This window comes from Tiliqua scincoides, chromosome 9 (assembly GCF_035046505.1).
Source record: "Tiliqua scincoides isolate rTilSci1 chromosome 9, rTilSci1.hap2, whole genome shotgun sequence".
NCBI lineage: Eukaryota > Metazoa > Chordata > Lepidosauria > Squamata > Scincidae > Tiliqua > Tiliqua scincoides.
The window spans coordinates 48,540,284-48,558,731 of record NC_089829.1 but is presented as its reverse complement, the minus strand read 5'-3'; the positions used below and the strand labels follow the sequence as shown (position 1 = coordinate 48,558,731).

General features: G+C 45.0%; 1 protein-coding gene across 1 annotated transcript in view; it reads right to left on the bottom strand.

Annotated features, from left to right (window-relative positions):
* NUP93 (nucleoporin 93) overlaps positions 1 to 18,448 on the bottom strand; it is a 102,066-nt gene that overhangs the window by 6,553 nt on the left and 77,065 nt on the right. The window contains exons 15-19 of the mRNA XM_066637307.1: positions 14,565 to 14,609; positions 11,479 to 11,595; positions 10,105 to 10,223; positions 7,273 to 7,390; positions 3,444 to 3,527 (exon numbers count right to left, since the gene is read on the bottom strand). Coding sequence (XP_066493404.1) covers positions 3,444 to 3,527; positions 7,273 to 7,390; positions 10,105 to 10,223; positions 11,479 to 11,595; positions 14,565 to 14,609 — 483 coding nt within the window. The remainder of the gene's footprint in view (positions 1 to 3,443; positions 3,528 to 7,272; positions 7,391 to 10,104; positions 10,224 to 11,478; positions 11,596 to 14,564; positions 14,610 to 18,448) is intronic.

Genomic DNA, 18,448 nt, shown 5'->3' with positions numbered 1-18,448 from the left:
CAGAACCTCCCCATACTACTCCAGTGCGGTCTGACCATTGCAGAGTAAAGCAGAAGCATTACTTGTCGCAACTTGGAAGTTATGGTTCTGCTAAGGCAGGCTAAAATTGGGTAAGCCTTCTTTGCACCTGCGTCACGCTACCAACTCGTGTTCATCTTGTGATCCACTGCATCTCCAAGATCCCTCTCACCTACTCTGCTGCCAAGTCAGGTATCTCCCATTCTACACCTGTATCTCTGGCTGTTTTTGCCTAAGTGCAGAATCTGCCATTTGTCTCTCTTAAACTTCATCTGTTTCAGTCCAATATTCCACTCTGTCCAGGTCCTCTACTGTCTTATATTGTGTTTGCTACTCCTCCCAGTTTGGTGTCATCCGCAAATCTGATGAGGTTCCCTTGTACCCCTTCATCCAAGTCAGTGATGAAGATGTGAAAGAGAACCAGCCCAAGACAGAGCCCTGGGGCACACCACTCGAGACTGTCTTCCAGTCTGATGCGAAACCACTGACAAGCACCCTTTGTGCACAGTCATTCAACAAGTTGTGAATCCACTGAACAACTACATTATCAATCCTATATTTCACCAACTTGCTAATTAAGATGGGGGCTACCACAGGGCTACCTCTACCATTCTGTTGGATTTCTGAGCAGGTCTATTCACTTTTGACATAGGCCACCCCCTTTACCTTTAGCCACATCTGATTCTACTGAATCAGCCTTCCATTTGTGCATTTCAATCATTCAAGTCATCCCTCCAGATTTCAGTTATTCCTATCAAGTCACATTTATCTTACTTGCTGGAAGCTCAAGCCCATCTTTTTTGTTTCCCATACTCTGATTTGCATATATGCAAAGTAAGCCCTGGAGGTTTATGTCCCTCCCTCTTCTTTAGTTATACTGGGTCTCTCCAAATGCTTCCTAGCTACAGCGGTGTCCCAAGGGTTCCCATTTGGAGCTCTTACCCATGAATTAAGCTTCGGGCTGACATCTCCAACTCCCTCCTCCTTCAGCGTAAATCCCTCCTGATCAGGTTTGCAAAAAAATTCTTGCCCATCCTCGTGAAGTGCAGCCCGTCTTGTGCCAGCAGCCCTTCATCAAGGAAGCACAGTGCGTGGTCCCAGAAACCAATTCTCTTCCAGTGACACAATCAAAATAGCCATTTGTTCACCCTGAATATCCTTCTCCCTCTGAAGTCCTCTGCCTGTTACTGGGAGAACAGATGAGAATACCACCAGGGCCCCCTGGTCCTCCACCCTCCTGCCCAGAGCCTCGAAGTCTGAAATGCTCCACTCATAGCTGCGCCCAGCAGTATCATTTGTTCTGACAGGGCTGAGCAAGAAGGGCCAGCGATCCTTGGGTTTGACCAGCTTCGGCAATCTCTCCCTCACATCCTGGATCCTGGCACCAGGGATACAGCTGCGCGGGGCCAGCTCCAAACCACCCGACAAGCATGTCATCGTCAAGCTCTGCAACAGAAGCTGTGCAGGGCTCCAGTTCAGGCTCTGCAGTCGTTCAGCTTAGAGGGAATGCTGCCCACAATTTTTCTCTCAACCATGGGTTTCCCCAGACAAGGCCACTTCAACCAGTGGGGACATGTTCTTCTGGAGGATTCTCTCTTTAAAAACCCTTGTTTCACATCATCCCTCAATGAGAAACCCTGCAGCTCAACCCATGATACAGGCTTTATGCATCTCCAAAACTAATGCAGATTTCTCTACGTGTATAAAGCGCAACAGTGTGATGAGGCTGTTACACTAGGACCAGGGAGGGCTGGGGACCAATCCCCACCCATCTTTTAAAGCCCCTTGCAGTTGGCCACTATCTCTCGGCCTACCCTACCTCACAGAGATGCTGTTAACTGAGAGGCAAAGAGAATCATGTATACTGGGGGTACCCAAACCCCAGCCCTGGGGCCACTTGCGGCCCTCAAGCACTCCCAGTCCTGCCTGCGGGGAGCCCCCAGTCTCCAATGAGCCTCTGGCCCTCCAGAGACTTGCTGGAGCCTGTGCTGGTCCAATGCAACCACTCTCAGCAAGACGGCCAACTATTCGACCTCTTGCCTGAGCTGTGGGATGAGGGCTCACTTCACTGCTTGCTGTTTCATGTCTGTGATGCAGCAGCAGCAGCAAAGGAAAGGCTGACCTTGCTTTGTGCAAGGCCTTTTATAGGCCTTGAGCTATTGCAAGTCCTTCATTCATTCATATAAGTTCCATTTCTAATATATTCATTTATGTAAATTTACTCAAATTTGAAATGTAAATTAATTCTTTTTTCCCAGCCCCCAACACAGTGTCTGAGAGATGATGTGGTCCTCCTGCCAAAAAGTCTGGACACCCGTGATGTATACTATACCTTGGGTCAAGTTAAGCTGCCGCAAAACAGAATTTGTTCACTTAAAAGAAAAAGAAAAGTGTAGAGAAAAGAAGAAAAAAAGTAAAAAAAAGTGTAGAGATACCAAAAAATACTACACACGGAGAACACGACACTTCACTCCCTAATCAGCAGGAAACAAGTGGTGGAAAATTCACCTTTTTCATGTTTGGTTTTAAAAGACTGGGTGAGAGTTAAGAGCCAGGATTACGGTGCTGTTGAGGCCCACACTATAGAACGGCCTGATTGGATTTTGTGACCAATCACCCCAGAGGCAAACAGTTACTGATAAGCAGCAACTCCTGGCCAAAACCCAACAAAATGGATGGCTCAGAAAATCAATATATTCCAAGGCTTGAAGCAAATAATGCCATCCCTCCATTCACATGCCTTTCATCTCCAAATTCACTTTGCAGCATGAACCAATTATCTTAGCAACAAACCCTCCTTGAGATGTGTTGGAAAGATGGCAGGGAACGTTTGGTTCTACCTTCTTAAATAAGAGGAAATTTGCCACTCACTCCAAGTATATCACTTCCAACTAAAATGAAACAGATTGATTGTATCAACTCCCTTAGACTGCACAGCAACAGATAAAGGTGGTAGACCCAAACGAAGAACAAAAGTGACACACCTTCATCTCACAGAAGTTCTAGAATTCTGGGAGAAATCAACACAAAAAGTGAAAGATGAAGGATCCAGAGCGCCTTCGAGTTTGCATGTTCCTCTGACCCAAGCTGGAAGGCTAGTGAAGCTTCAATGGGAACAAAAAATGTTCCACTCAAAGCAGGGTACCCTCTCATTCTCTTTAAGTGCTGGGTAATGCTCTGTACATGGGGTGTGCAATGGGACGAACAGGAAGAACATTCTGTTTTTCAAAGGGGAAAAAAACACACTGTGCTTCTGTGGGGCTCTGTGGCAAATGAAGCTCCTGATCATAATAATTACATATTGGAAAAGGCATTTCTGAGCCCCGCCTGTCTCTCTCAAAGAGGATTTCCCATCTTCCCCCATGTTACAGGCAGGCATGAACTGCAGCTGCCAGAAGGACAAAGAACAAAAAGCTACTGCTTACCTCGTCACTGAAATTCCTGAAGGCAGTTACTCTTTCTTCCACATATTCTTGACTTAAGGGGACCAGTTTCAGCTGTTCAATAATCTATAATGAAAAAGATACATATATAATGAAAACACAGTGATTGATATAGACAGACCTCCCCCCCCCCCCCGCATTTGTCTGCCAACTGGGGAAAAAGTAAAGCAAATCTCCACTTTCCAGTGGGTTCACTTTATGATCAAATCACTTTAAAATAGACTTTCCATAGTAGAACAAGCATCACTGCATAATAAGCTCTTCACTTTATGATGGGCTCACAATCACCATCCACAGGGTGGGTGATGGATAAGCTAATCAGTGATGTGAATGCAAGCATTTGATCGTGTCTCAGCCAACAGCAGCCTTTTTAACATGTGGACAATGAAGTACAATCTGTACCAATGATTTGTTATCTCCCTGGTTACAATCAGAACACCTATTGGCCTCTGAACATCAACTGATTCTAGTATTCCATTCTTTTGGTTGAAATACATTGCATCTGGCTACTGTGTAGGTACAGCACACCTGAGGATCTTCAATCAAATAAAGATAACTGGGTCTGGGTCCAAAATTAATAGACAGCTGTAGATGAAGAGGTGAACAAGTCTCAGCCGCTGCTGCAAACACTTCCTGTCTCTTGATGTCCTGGAGTCTAAGTAGGAGAACCTTGAGAACTCTCTAGGATACCTGTTCCCAGGTGATCAACCAAAAGACCAATAAAATGGAGTTTAGAGATAAAAAGAGTTAAACCCATAGGTTGAATAGAGTCAGAAATCAATGCTTTAAAACAGTGATTCTCAAACTGGTGGATCAGGACCCACCAGTCCGTGTAAAGGTTCTCCCCTTCATTTAAGGCAGGGGTCTCCAAACCCCGGCCTGGGGGACAGATGTGGCCCGCGGAGAGCCTCTATCCGGCCCACGACCAGCCTCTGATCCCCTGAGAGCCTCTGGCCCAGTGGACCAACACAACCAGAGTTGTGTTTGTGGGGCTGGGGAATGGGGGTCCATTTAAGTGTATGCTTTATTTCTTGGGCTGCGTTGGCACTTGGAGAAATCCTAGGCATTTGAGCCAATTCATTTATTCCTTCATCTAAGAACCATCTCTAATGTATTTATTTAAATTTTATATTTAATTTTTTTTCCGGCCCTCAACACTGTGCCAGATATCACCGTGCCAGTGACATAATCCCCAGGATCACGTTGCTCACGTGGGGTCAGGGGGTGCTTTCACTTACTTTCACTTTTGTAAGGCTGCTGGAAGCTCCAGGAGGTGCGGGGAGCCCCGCACAGCCCTCCACAGGGCTCCTCAATGGACCTTGGAACACTGCGAAATAAGCAAGCGCAAAGCACTGCCTGGTTGTGAGGCAAAGAGGAAGTGCTTTGCACTTGCTTATTAATGTTCCAAGCATCGGGGAGCCCTGCGGAGGGCTGTGTGAGGCTCCCCACTCCTCCTGGAGTTTCCAGCAGCCCTACAGTAGTGAAAATAAGTGAAAAGACCTTCCTCACTTCCCTTAGCAACTCTCACCCTCCCTAAGAACCCCTGCTTTCAAGAAAGGAACCAGCTCAGCTTTGTACCAAACACTGAGCCAGAACTTAAGAAATCTGGCCCTCGCTAAATACTCAAGTCAGACTTGGCTGGCTTCAAGGCACAATGCTGCATAAGGGACACAGCAAGCGACACAAAAAACCTTGTAGGGAAATGTGGAATGAATTCTCTCAACTTTGGAAGTAAATGCAGGTAACCAGATTTAAATGCCTTAAAGAAGTTGGGCAGAAATTTTAAATATATGTAAAGCAGCCAGTAAGTACGAATTTCTCTGAGTATTAAAAAAAAAGTAGTAAGCTAGCCTGTACTGTTAAATTAGCAGTTTTTACCGCAGACACTCAATGGAAGGCCCAGGATAGTTTGTAATGAAATTCAATCCCAAATATTTGAACACTTTAATTTGCTGAATTGATTTGCCAAAAAATTGCCAAGAACAGTGTTTCCAAGATTTCTCAAATACTAAAATTTTTGATTTAGCAGAATTAAGGTGGAGATGATTGGTGTTAAGATATTCAATACAACCAAGGATCAGACGACTCAGGCCTATACAGTCCAAGAAATTAGGACTGTGTCATCTGCATGTAGTCAAAAGGATATTGGCAGGGTGCTAAGCTTAGGACAGAATAGACTGAATAGTACCGCGGCAAGGACACACCCGGTTTGACACCTTTATTGGTAGGTAACTGTCCCGTTTGGATGGAGGAACAGAGAATTACTGGCCCTCCTCACCCCAGCAGTGTCTTTTCTAATGGCTGTCTGCTGGTGTTTTTGCATCTTTTTAGACTGTGAGCCCTTCTGGGACAGGAAGCCATTAGAGCCATTAATTCGATTTTCTCTGTAAACCACTTTGTGAACTTTTCATTGAAAAATGGACTATAAATACTGTTAATAATTAATTAATAATAAAATATTGGGTCATCCTAACTGTGTGCTGTATGCCATAATTCGTCTAGAAACTAGTCAAATGTTAAGAGCATGGCTTAGGATGGTCAAGTATTGGCTCTGAATACATTATCATTTAGATCTACGGAGCCTCCTCCACCAAATGCTCCTAGAAAGCAGTGCCTCAAAGTGGCTGACTAATGTGGAGTGAAAGATCAGAGCCAGGGGTCTCGATTTAGATGCCTTGTGTTTACTCCCCCAAACAGAAGTATACTGGCAAATGAAGCAAAGATTTCTGGGTACAGAAGGTCAACATTTATATTCTATGGCAAAGAGGGTTTGCTCCCCCTTAAACCTGATGGCGGCAGTGAAACACAGATAGATGGTTGCATGCTTCTCGTTCCTCACTAGTTCTGAGGAAAGCTGTGTTTTCTCACTCGCTAGATTTAATGTCTTACCATCGGAAGTTCTGTCTTATTCCACTAGATGCTGTCCCTGTAATCTGGGTTGCAATGAAATTCTTCAACGTATGCTTTTTACAATGTTCCATATATGATGAAATCCGAGCCAAACACTTGGACCTGAGCTTAGCAGATAAAGGCCCAAATACTAACCAACTTTCTAGTACTGGCATAGCGGTGCCAATGGGGCATGTGCTACATCCTGCAGTTGGGTGGCACTCACGGAGGCCTCCTCAAAGTAAGGGAATGTTTGTTCCCTTACCTTGGAGCTGCATTGCTCTTATGTCGGTGCCCGAAAGTGGGTTAGGATTGTGCCCAAAAAAGAATATCCTGACATTGTTAAAATATAATATCTACTGAATGATGTTTCCAGCATGATAACTGAGAAGGTGGTGTTTTATCTGCAGCAAATGGTGGAAAGAAACAAGAGATTATACTGACTGTTGATTGATCAGGTTGTCATGTATTCCTTTGTATTATTTACTATAGCCGCCTTGGGTGCCCTTCGGGAAGAAAGGCGAAATACAAATCTAATAAATAAAATAAATAGGCCTGTATTTACTGTGGTTGTGTCCGTTTTGTATGCCAATAAAGGTCTGTTTGAGTTCGATAATAAAGGAAGAGATACCAGCATATAATCAATTACACTAGCACCAAATGGATCAATGAAGGTAAATTAACCTTTGCTATCTAAATCTGAAAGGCCATTTAACCAAATAAGCCCAGACAATAGGCTTAGCTTGGTTAACAGGTGACCAGCCAGATTGACCACAAAGTGTTATATGATTGACATTACAATATTTTCACAATACAGTAGTGTCTCTGCAATGGATTGCCATTGTAAAGCAGGACTACAGGTATCCCCAATTTCATTAAGCTGGATAATTTTTGTGTTCTCAAGGAAAAAACTGAAACTCACATCAAAGGCTCTGTCAATGTGACCAGCATGATATTCATCAAAAAAGGTGATCAGGTCTAGCAGAAGGTAGAATGTGGAGTTAACAGGCTTCTTGGCACTGATCCCCTGAGCTTTGTATCTGGGAGGAAGAAAAGAACAAACAGCATTCAGATTTAATCTAGGAAAAGGGTTATACTAATTCTTAACTGTACATAACTAGCTAATTTCAGGCACTTCAATATGCAGAAAATGGGATGGCAAGAATGCAAAATGAAACCATGCACTTCAGAGCACTTCATGTGTTTTATCACATCCTTAAAAGTGCAAGGTAGGCTAGTTTAATTGGCCCACATTGAGAGGGGGAATGCACAGTGGTTAACCTGGCGGTTGGAATCTGTGGCTTCCTGCACTGTGTAGGGAATAGCCCTCTGCACCTCACTTGGTTTCCTCTCTGACACAACCAGTGGGCGAGCTTGGCTGGTCATTTCAAGCAGCAGTGTGAAGCCTTTTATACTGGTTGGTGAATGGTGGGGGAGAGGGGTTGGCAAATTTTGGAGGGCTCCCTCTATCCACTAATATGTTCCTTGCTTCTGCGACTACAGAAGAGACACTCGAGACCAGTGTTTCTCAATGCTTTTCCTCCACCGTACCATTTCATATGGTCCACCTATTCAAAGTACTAGTGAAAGTAACTGGCAACGACATCATCACCAGTTACATCTGGGTTGGAGGGCTGGCTGTGACACAACAAACACCAGTAAGAGGCTCGGGGTGGATGGGAGGGCTTTTTCAAGCGCAGAAAAGCATTCTTCGGAGCTCTGCACGCTGAGCCTCCTACCATTGTTTATTGTGTTACATTCCTGGTCTTGCTGCTGGGTGACAGGTGCCCAGAGGTCCCACAAGTACCACCAGACACCCCCTCAAGTACCAGTGGTGGTACCAGTACCACAGGTTAAGAAACACTGCTCTAGACCTACTCTCTGGGGAGCACTTTCCTCCCCCCAAGCTCCAGTTCCTCTTCTGCTTCCCTTACCTCTTCCTCCCCTTGTGGAAGTTGAGTGCACAAGGACGGCAGTAAGGTTTGGGGAGCAACGTTTAGTGATTTGCCCAGGCTCCAACATCTTCTGGGTTGCTAGTGTGCTAACTAGTCATGGGTGAAGGCACCCACTCTGGCGGTTGCTGAGCAAGCAGAAGGCACGTCGAAGAGGACTAGAAAGGGCAAGCTCCCTTGCTGGCCAGAGTTTGCTAATCCAAGGGAGGGAGGGTATAAGGAGTCCACCGCTGTGAGACAGTAGCGGAGCAGGACCTTGCAAAGGCCCGTGGCTTTTAAAGAAGGAAAGATATTATTGTTATGCATGTTTGTAAGCCTGTAGTAGAGAAACGTGGAAGTCTTTTAAAATTTTGCGTCAGTTCAATATTGTAATGTAAATAATAAAGTTCTTCAAAGGGTTAAAAAACAATCAAAGGCCCGTGGCTTCTGACTGCAGAACGGGCAGGACCAGAACTGGGGAGGGGCCTCTTCCCACCAGAATGGTCAAAGGGAGTAGCCGGCTCAGGCAGAAGCCTCTGCTGATGCAGAGCAAGGACTTTTCACACAGTCTGGGAGCAATGAATGCAGGCAGCTCCGGGAGTTAAATTGGGAGGTGGAAATTTAATGCCAACGGCACACAGAGAAAAGCAACAGAGAGGCACATCTCTCCCCCCCCCCCAATGCAAAAACAGGGCAGAATCACTTGTTCCCAAGATGAGCTATTTAGGAAGCAGGGGCCAGGCGAGAGTGGCGACTCATGCAGATTCACAGCAGGCACCTCCTCTGCAGGTGGGTCTTGAGGCTTACAAGGGTTTTAATTTACCCGCCTTTTCTCTCCCCACTGAAAGAAGCCCAAGGCAGTCTGCTGTATTTTTTTATCTCTATCAAACCAAGGTGCTCACAGTTTTAAAGGAAAAAATTGTGCAGGGGATTGTGCAGCCACAAGTGACTTTAAAAACCAATTCTGCGTGCATGCGTGAGAGAGTGTGAGTGTGTCCACTTCACAATGTGATAATGGCTTCATTTCTCACACAACAGGGTTCTGGGAATGACTGAGGGCACAATCCAAACCCACGCTGGAGCAGGCAAGCCAGGAGGCTTGCGCTGCATCCAACGCAGGTTACTGGCCAGCAGCGGCTCAGCCAGAGGCAAGGGGAAACTCTTACCCCTGGGTAAGGGCTGCTGGCCCCAATGGGTCTCCTTGGACCTGCGCCACCTCTGGAGGTGGCCCAAGTCTGAAGAGAGCGGAGTGGAGCGGATGGTGTTTGGGGTCCGGCATAACCGCTGGGTCCCAGCCCCACCCCCAGCTCCCTGCACGCCCGCCCCCGGGGCCACCCATGCCTACCTCCACCACTTGTGTCTGTGTGGATGCGCTGGCACAAGCGGTAGGTAGGAAGCCGGCACGGAGGCTTCTGCCAGCCTCCGTGAGTCTGTGCTTCTAAATGTGCCGACTCAGCTTCTCCCACGGAGGTGTAAACATGCTTTACGGCATGTTTGCGACCTTTCCAGGGCTCCTACGCCGGCATAAGTGCCAGTTAGGATTGTGCCCTGAGCTAGCTATAATGCAAACTAACTAGATAGTATCTCTAAAGCCACTTATTGCCTTTTTTCCAGTTTTAGAAAAGGTAATACTGCTCTCTCTGCCCTGGCAAGCTAACTGGATGGAAGATGTCTAAAACATGCACTGGTAAGAAACACAAAACAGAATGCTTTCCAGTCCTGTGTTTGTTTGCTGATCCCATCAATCAAGGCAGTTCTCAAACCAGTGCGGTGCTGGACTGAGCAGGAAAGTTCAAGTCCTCTTCCCAAGACGCCTTGCTCACCTCTCAGCAATGGAATGCGCCATGTTCTTTAGCCTTTCCTTGTTCGACTGAGGGGCACTGATCTGTGGGACCACAGGACTCAGCAATTTGTTCATCAGTTCAAGCACTTTGTCCGGGTTCTGAGGAATGTACAAGCAGGAAAGGGAGGAATTGCAAAGCTTAGCTAGAATCACTCTCTCTCTCTCTCTCTCTCTCTCTCTCTCTCTCTCTCTGGCAGTCACGAGAGAAGGAAAGAGGAGCGTAAATTTCGAAGATATACAATACTCTTGGAAAAATGGGAGCTATGCAACCGAAAGTAGTACATGAGAACTTTGGAAGTCCAGGTAAGTGCTGGGGTCTACAGGCAGGACTGTGTGTATTCTGTAATAGCGCAGAAAAAGCAGACAAGGACACAGTGGTATAGAATTCAGATTCCTTGGACTTCATTCAGAATAAATTGCGTTTCTATCCCTTATAGGCCCTATCTTGCAAAATTACAGAAGCCAGGCTGAATGAAGGTTTTCAGCAGCTGAGGAGGGGGAGCCACTGTTCCTGCCCTTCCCGTGTTTGCAAAAACAGAATGAATTATGCAAAAAACATTCAGATGAATAATTATGCAAAACTATACCAGTTATGCAGCACTGCTGAATTTGCATCACAGATACAGGTTGCAAAATTCACAGTAATTCACAGATAAATTTAAAAAAACACAGGCAACACAATGTCAGAGGCTGTTTATGGCAACCACTGCAGTTCAGTGTGCATTCGGGAGGCCCAATCCTGAGCTCCTATGGCGCGCAGCTTTGGCAGCACCAAATACGGCTGCCGCTGGATCCTGCGTGCCATGGGCTACCGCAGGTAGACTTTTGTTCCCTTCTCCCGGGTAAGTAACCCTGCAATGGGGCTACTCAATTCACCATCGACCAAAAGGTCAGTGGTCAGGTAAAGGCATTTATGTAGGGCACGGAGCCCCACACGAAAAGACAGGATCTGGTGGAGCAGAGCTCCCTCCCTCCCTCCCGCCCTCTCCCTGCCTCCCCGTCATGCCTCTCTCCACCCTCCTCCCGCCTCTCCCCTCCCTGGAAAGCCTCCTCCCCGCCTCCCCCCACACCCCCACTTTCCTTACCATGGCTCAGCGGTCCATGCAACTGCCGAGTGGAGGAGGCCAGGCACCTGCCCAGCACTAGCCCAGTGCCGGCCAGCACTGGGCGACCGCAGGTGCTGGCCTGGCGTTAGACCTCGCAAACATGCCATACGGCATGTTTGCAACACTGCAAGCCGGCAGTAAGCCGGCGTGTCAAGCTCAGGATTTGGCTCTGAGAGATTAATAGATCATCTAACCAATCTAAACATTAAGTGGGCTCCTTGGGCAGCACTGATTTCAACTTGCTTTACCTTGGCCAGATCATACAGTTTAGCAGCTTCCTCGAAGAGCCCCTTACTTTCTGCCACAGAAGCAACTTTATTGATAATGGGTTTGGTGTCTCTAGTGAACTTGTCAATCACTCCAGGCTGATGAAAGATGACAAAGAGAAGGATAAATTCTTGGCCTACAGAACTGTTACATATTCTTGAGACTATTCTATCCATGGGCAACCATGTTTTGCAGTGCAAGACTGGCTAACTCTACAGGTAAATTCTCACTGGAAAAAAATGGGTGACAATAAACGTAACAGGCCCTGAATTCTCTTTAATTCTTAAGAATTAAAAATAATTATCAACACATGACATTGTGATTAATTATCTAACAACCATCACATTTATAACTTGTTAAAACAATAGTACAAATAAGTAAAGAAGTTGTTGAAACTGCAGTTAAAGCAGGCTTCTCTCATTTGCAGCCTCTGGATATACAAAAAGCAGATCATTCTTTGCAAACAACTATTCTCAGTTACGTTGTACACAAAAGATTGACCCCAATAGGCACACAAACCCAGCTGTGCTACTATAGGAAGGTGAAAGTGCAACTCCCACATACAGTAATGCAGCAAAGGATCACTATGTTTTGTCAATGTCACAATGCCTTGTTAAAGACAGGATAAGATCTGAATCTTAAGCTCATTCAGCTGCACTCCTGGTTTGTGCCAAAGAGATCTCTAAGATAAGATGCTGCCATTCATTATGCTCTTGTTACTATGGACTTGGCAAGAGGAAAACCTTTGCAGCCTACTTCCATGGGAGGTGTTCTCTCCTTTAGCTCATGAGGGAGGGAGGGAGGGAGGGAGGAGGAGGAATCGTCCAAGCTACTCTCCCTAGAATTGTCAGGGAGGGAACTCTTCCCTCTGACATCTTTGGCATGCCTGTCACCACCTCAGGATTCAAGGCATCCATTGCTCCAGTAGCAGCCTGACTCACCCTTACTTCTTCTCTGCCCCCAGCTGTGGCCTCTTTTCGCGTGCTCACGCTGGGCTTTCTCATCCCCATGGCCTCCGTAAGACCAGTGACATCTGCACGTGATGGGAACAGATGGGAGCACCAGCAATGCCCAACAGATGTGTCGCTTAGAGACGGATATACATTCTCAGGTCCTCATTGTTAAGCGACATTGTTAAGTCACCAAGTGAACAGGCAGCTCGCCCACACAATCCAAAAGACAACCGGTGATCATTACCACCAGGCTAGGGGGAAGCAGAGCAGCTGGAGTTTGCCTGGAGCTTTGTTTTTGCTTGTAAATCTTTTCCGGCCGCTGAACTTGTGCTGAACCAGCTTCTCCCCTGATGACTGTCCTGCTGAGCGCGATCCTTTGATCTCCCAGGTTGGTGGAAGTGAGGCATCTATGACTGTGTGTGACCTCTGGCTCCCGTTTTGCAGATCAAAGGATCATGTTCAGCAGGCAAGCGGGCTGGTATACTGCAAGTTCAGCTGTTTCACTGCAGCAGCTATCAAAGGATTTGCACACAGAGACCTGCAGGATGACTTTGCAAGGTGTGTGGGGCTTGGAGAGGACTAAGCACAGTCGTACATGCAGCCTGTCATTGTTCAGAAGATTTCTAAGCAATGCATATGTGTACGTGCATAATTTAGATATCTTGTTATTTCCCATCAGATTTTTGACATTTGATCTCAGTCTAAAAGCAAGCCAAGTCCTAACCTGCCAATTCCAGTAAAACAGCTGGCCATGTTTCCATAAACATAAACAGGGTCATTCCCTCTGATCTTTCAAGCTCCTCTGTCAACATATATCGTTAACTGTGACTAAGCGATTGGGAGATACTGGGAGTAGAGGAATCCTTCCCATTCAACTTAACCATGATAAAGAAGTACACTGGCACTGCCTATACTTCAGTTAAACTAACTAGAATTGGAATCTGCAGTTTCAGAAAGAGTTTCAGGATCTTGGTTAGAAAATTGTAGGTAGCCCTGACTGCAATTAAATTTGGGACTAATTTACTCCTTAAATTACAATATCGTGAAAGGGGTAAAATTCATTCATGAGAGGAAAGGAACTTCCGGCAAATGATTCCCAATCTCTTGATGGCAGGTAAAAGACTTGGGCCATGATATCTCCACTGGTCTCAAAAGTATAGATAAAAGTACAGAAGTACATTTGCACAATGCACCAACCCCCTCTCCCCAAATTCTACATTCAAAATCAATTATGGTAGCCAACAATGTACTTGCAAATTGACTTTGAAATCATGCTTGAATTATATGCTTGACACTGATCTTTACATTCCTGTTTCTGTGTCTTTTTTGGGCAAGTGGCAAAGAAGCACACAGAAAGGTCTGGAAGAGGATTAACAAGGGGTCAACAGGCCGGTAGAAGTCACGTTTAGATGCCACAACAGGCAAAGGAGAAGACCAACGGGCTGTTTCCTGGACTTTTAACTGATTCTGTCTGCACATCAGTGGTGTAGCTAAGGCACCTGGGGGCACAAAAATTTATAACACCCCCCATTTTAACAGACACACACCCTGGGCACCAGACGCCTTTTAGAAGTGCCTTTTTGCCTCAGGCCCACTGTCAGGGGTGTGGGTTGGGCTCCCCTCAAGGTGCAGTACCTGGGGCAATGCACTCCCCTGCCCCACTTAGCTAAGCCATGGCTGCACATTATCAAAGATCCTAACAACCAAGAAAGTTTAAAGTTCTTTAAAATTCTCTTTTTAAATTGAAATGCAGACGGTTCAGGAACTGTGGTTCTACTTTTTACTCTGGAATTTTAGAGGTGCAGCAACAGTATCCGTTCTGTCCCTTGTGAGATACAACTGTATCTTAAATTCGTTACCTTAAACTCTGTAGCTTTACCTTAAATTCTAAGTTTCAGGGCACTTGGTTCCCCTTTGACCAGCAAGTGGAGGTGAAACACTGAGAACAGAACATTCCTACTATTTCAAAAATTTCAATTTAGCAACTGGGACTAGGCAGAAGAGCAAGTCAAAACTGAAAAACAAAGAGGCAAGCTTTGTAGCTTGAGAATTAGAAAACTGCTTGATCAGTACTCAAATATATATGTACATTTAAAAAAATTATCTAAACTTACTTTCCTACTGCCATCATTCTCCAGTTTTCCAAGAATCATATCAAACTTCCCATGCAAAAAAAAAACAAAAACAAAAGAGAAGTTAGGAAAGGTGCGCTAAATATTCTGGTAGTCTGAGAGACAGTGCTGAAGTTGTAACTCCGTGACACAGATCTTTCTTGGGGTCTGCAGCAGCATCAAGTGCCCAGATTCAGAATGGTGAAGACAAATCTGTCTCAACACTACGGAACTGGGGGTCAAGGTTCTAAGGTTGAAGATCACTTGCCTGTTTGTAAATCCAACAGCTCAAAGTTACTGGCTTCTACCCAAGCTTCCCTCCATTTTGTCAGGTTAGTTTCTGCAACTGGCTTCATCCTAAACTTTTTTTTTCAAATTTAAACCCTAGAATGTAAGTAGAGTCCTGCTGGATCAGGCCCAGGGTCCATCTAGTCCAGCCTCTTGTATCTCACAGCGACCCACCAGATGCCTCAGGGAGCGCACAAGACCACAAAATGCTTGTCTCTCACTGCCACTCCCCTGCATCTGGCATTCTATTTAACCTTGCACCTCCCAACTAAGACACCAGACTGCACTAGGTTTTAACTTGGGCCATTTTATTAAAAACAAGTGACCAATTTTTAATTCATGAAACCTACTGAACACACCTTCCCTCCCTCACCAGTCTGGGGTAGGCAAAATAAACTGCCAATAACCCGAATGTTCTCCCTAGCCACCAAGCATACCAGTTCTTCCATCTTTGCTTGGAGACTTCAGGCAGTTGCATAAAAATACCTGTATATAGGGCCCCCCCCCCAAGTGCTGCTTATTTGTGCCTTTATTTTGCTCTCATTTTGCTGGACTAGTTACCACATCCCATCATGCTTCCAGTCCTAACTCCTCCTCTGTCACTAACTTGTTGTTCTCTAACGTTCCCATCCTCTTTCCATGGGGATGAGGAGTCCCAGACTGGATGCCTTTCAGTTCCTGTTTGCTTCCCCTGGGTCAGTTTCAAAGCTGCTCTGCCACCTTTATACTGTCACATGCTAGCAGCCTGGCTCCGTTTTGGTTCAAGTGAAGCTCGTCCCCCTTGAACAGGCCCACCTTGCACCAAAACGTTCCTTGGTGCCTAACAAATCTAAACCCCTCCTCCCAACCCCACTGTCTCGTCCACACACTGAGACCCCAAAGCTCCACCTGCTAAGCTAAGCACAGCTAAGGCACCTCGCACTTGGGGCACAAAAATTCCCTCCCCCATACACAAAGTCCAGAAGTGACTGCAGTTATGTAATGACATCACTGCCAATGACTTCTGGATTATGGTATGCTGAGAGCATGAGAGCCACATGCTGCTCTGAACAGCCAATGGCTTTTTTTTCTGCCTTTTTTCCCCTCGAAAAGCTGGGCGGCAAAGCAAAAAAAGGTACAGGTTACCCAACAAGTCAGTAACCAACAAAAACCAGTGGCCAACTTGATGATACAACTGAATAGGAGTTCTAGCTATTATTATTATTTCTGATGTCACCATTGCTGGTTCTTTAGCTGGACTTGGCGTTAATTACTAGTCAGGCCCCACCCAAGGGCCTTGGACAAAGTAATGCATTTACGAATAATGTGTGCTGAACCAAGCAGGGTAGCTTTTTGAGTTTGACTGATAGTGATTTTGTCAACGTTCAGAAGCTTTAAAGGCAGCTCAAGTGTTTTTGGGACTGCATCCAGTGTACCAGTCACAACTGGGATAACTAACCACTGCTGGTATGAGGCATAATCTTTGGATTTCAAATTTTAAATCTTGATATTAATGGTCACTTAATCTTTTTCTATTACTGTATTATCTGGTGTATTGTGTGCCAAAACCTTATCAGCTTGTATTCGAAAATCCCACAAGATCTTGGCTTTCTCATTTTCTGTCACTTTTTCTGGTTTCTGCTCCAACCAATTATTAACTGTTTCGATGTTGTAATTTCTGCATAAATTCCAATGGATCATTTGAGCCACTGGATCATGTCTGCATTCATCTTCGGTCTGTGCAATCTTCTTGCAGGAACTAAGCATGTGGTCAGTTGTTCCTTCGGCTGCTTTGCACATTCTGCATTTCGCATCATTTGAGGATTTTTAAACCCTGGCCTTTATTGCATTTGTTTGAATAGCCTGCTCTTGGGCTGCTAATATTAATGATTCCATTTCCTTCTTTAAGGTTCCAGATGTTGACCATAGCCAGGATTTTTCATTATCTCTTTTGTCTTTGATCTTTTCCATATGTTGGGCAGGCACTGCTTTATTGTGTCAGCTTCCAGTTCTTGTTTTTACAGCATTTTTCCTATACTCCTGTTTAGTTTGCTTAACTTTTAATCCTATTCGTTACTTCAAGTGATTGCTCCTGACTGTCTTTTACACAGCCAATGAATGTTTCTTTTCCAGCATTGTTGGTTTTACTTGCAAAAGCCCTCTGCCACCAAATTTACAAGGCAAATACAAACTGTCTGTATCACTACGTGGGTGATGAGCACTGTGTGTTGCCATAAGTTTCCAAGTTTTCCAATCCAAAGTATCCAAATCAGCTTCAGTCCAATTAATTATTCCAGCAGTACATCTTATGGCTCAGCTGCTGATGCCCCTAAAGATATTTAAAAGCTTCTTTCTGGTTAGACTTTTTCATTTGGCCATTTGGCATTTCAATGTCATGAATTTATGTGTTTTTTCCTCTCTTCATAGCTAGTGTAGCACATTTTTCTAGGCCAAACTCCACTGAAATATCTGCGCTAAATATTTGAACAGTATTTGAATATTTGAACAGTATTTAAACAGTATTTAATGACTGTTAATGACTAACCCTAATGACTAACCCTAACCCTAATGACTAACCCTAACCCTAAAGCCCAAACGCACTGTGGCAAACATTTACAGTGCTGCCTCGCAAGACGAATGCCTCGTGCAATGAAAAACTCGCAAGATGAAAGCATTTTGCGATTTTTTCTGGTGACTCGCAAGACGAATTTTTCTATGGCCGTGCTTTGCAAGACGAATTTTTTCCTTTTTTTTTTTGTTTGTTTTAAATCGCACTTCGCAAGATGAAAATTTCGCAAAAACGAAACGACTCGCGGAACGAATTAATTTCGTCTTGCAAGGCACCACTGTACTTTTATTGCATTTGTTCTTAATGACTGTTCTTGTGCAGCCATTATTAGACCCTCTGTTTCTTTCTTCAAGTTGCCTTTCTTCAAGAAGAAGAAGGATGATGACGACGACGACGACGACGACGACTGGTTTGTTTAAGCCAGACATTGGGTCCTTCCCAAGGACCTGGGATGCCTGGCTTTTGTCCCATTTTGCTGTTATAAATATTGTCACAAGATGTAAGCTGTTCCCGGTAAAGCTGCTTTTTGTAGTTGGTGGATGGCAATTTCTGTGGCCCAGATGCTGTTCAGGAGCTCTTCAAGGTGTTTTGGAATAGCACTGAGGGTGCCAATCACGACTGGGATCGCTCTGGTCTTCTTCTGCCACAGCATTTCCATTTCTACTTGTAAATCTTTGTATTTTGTTATTTTTTTCCACCTCTTTTTCTTCCACTCTGTATCCCCTGGTACTGCTGTATCGATTATTTTAACTTGTTTTTTTTTCTTCTAGACTACAGTTCTGTCTGGTGTACTGTGTGATAGGTGTTTGTAGTCGGAAATCCCATAATATTTTGGCATCTTCAGTTAACTGACAAAATCAGATAAACTAAATGGCTCTCTATCCCAAAAGGGCTCACAACTGGAAAAAAAATGCAGAGGAACACCAGCCAATGGCTACTAGAAAAGACATTGTTCTTTATAATATAAGAGGAGCACCACTTGAAAATGTGCCTCTTTGCCTAGTTGCAGGGGGCTAAATATACGGAAATGAGAGCTGACTCATACTAACAC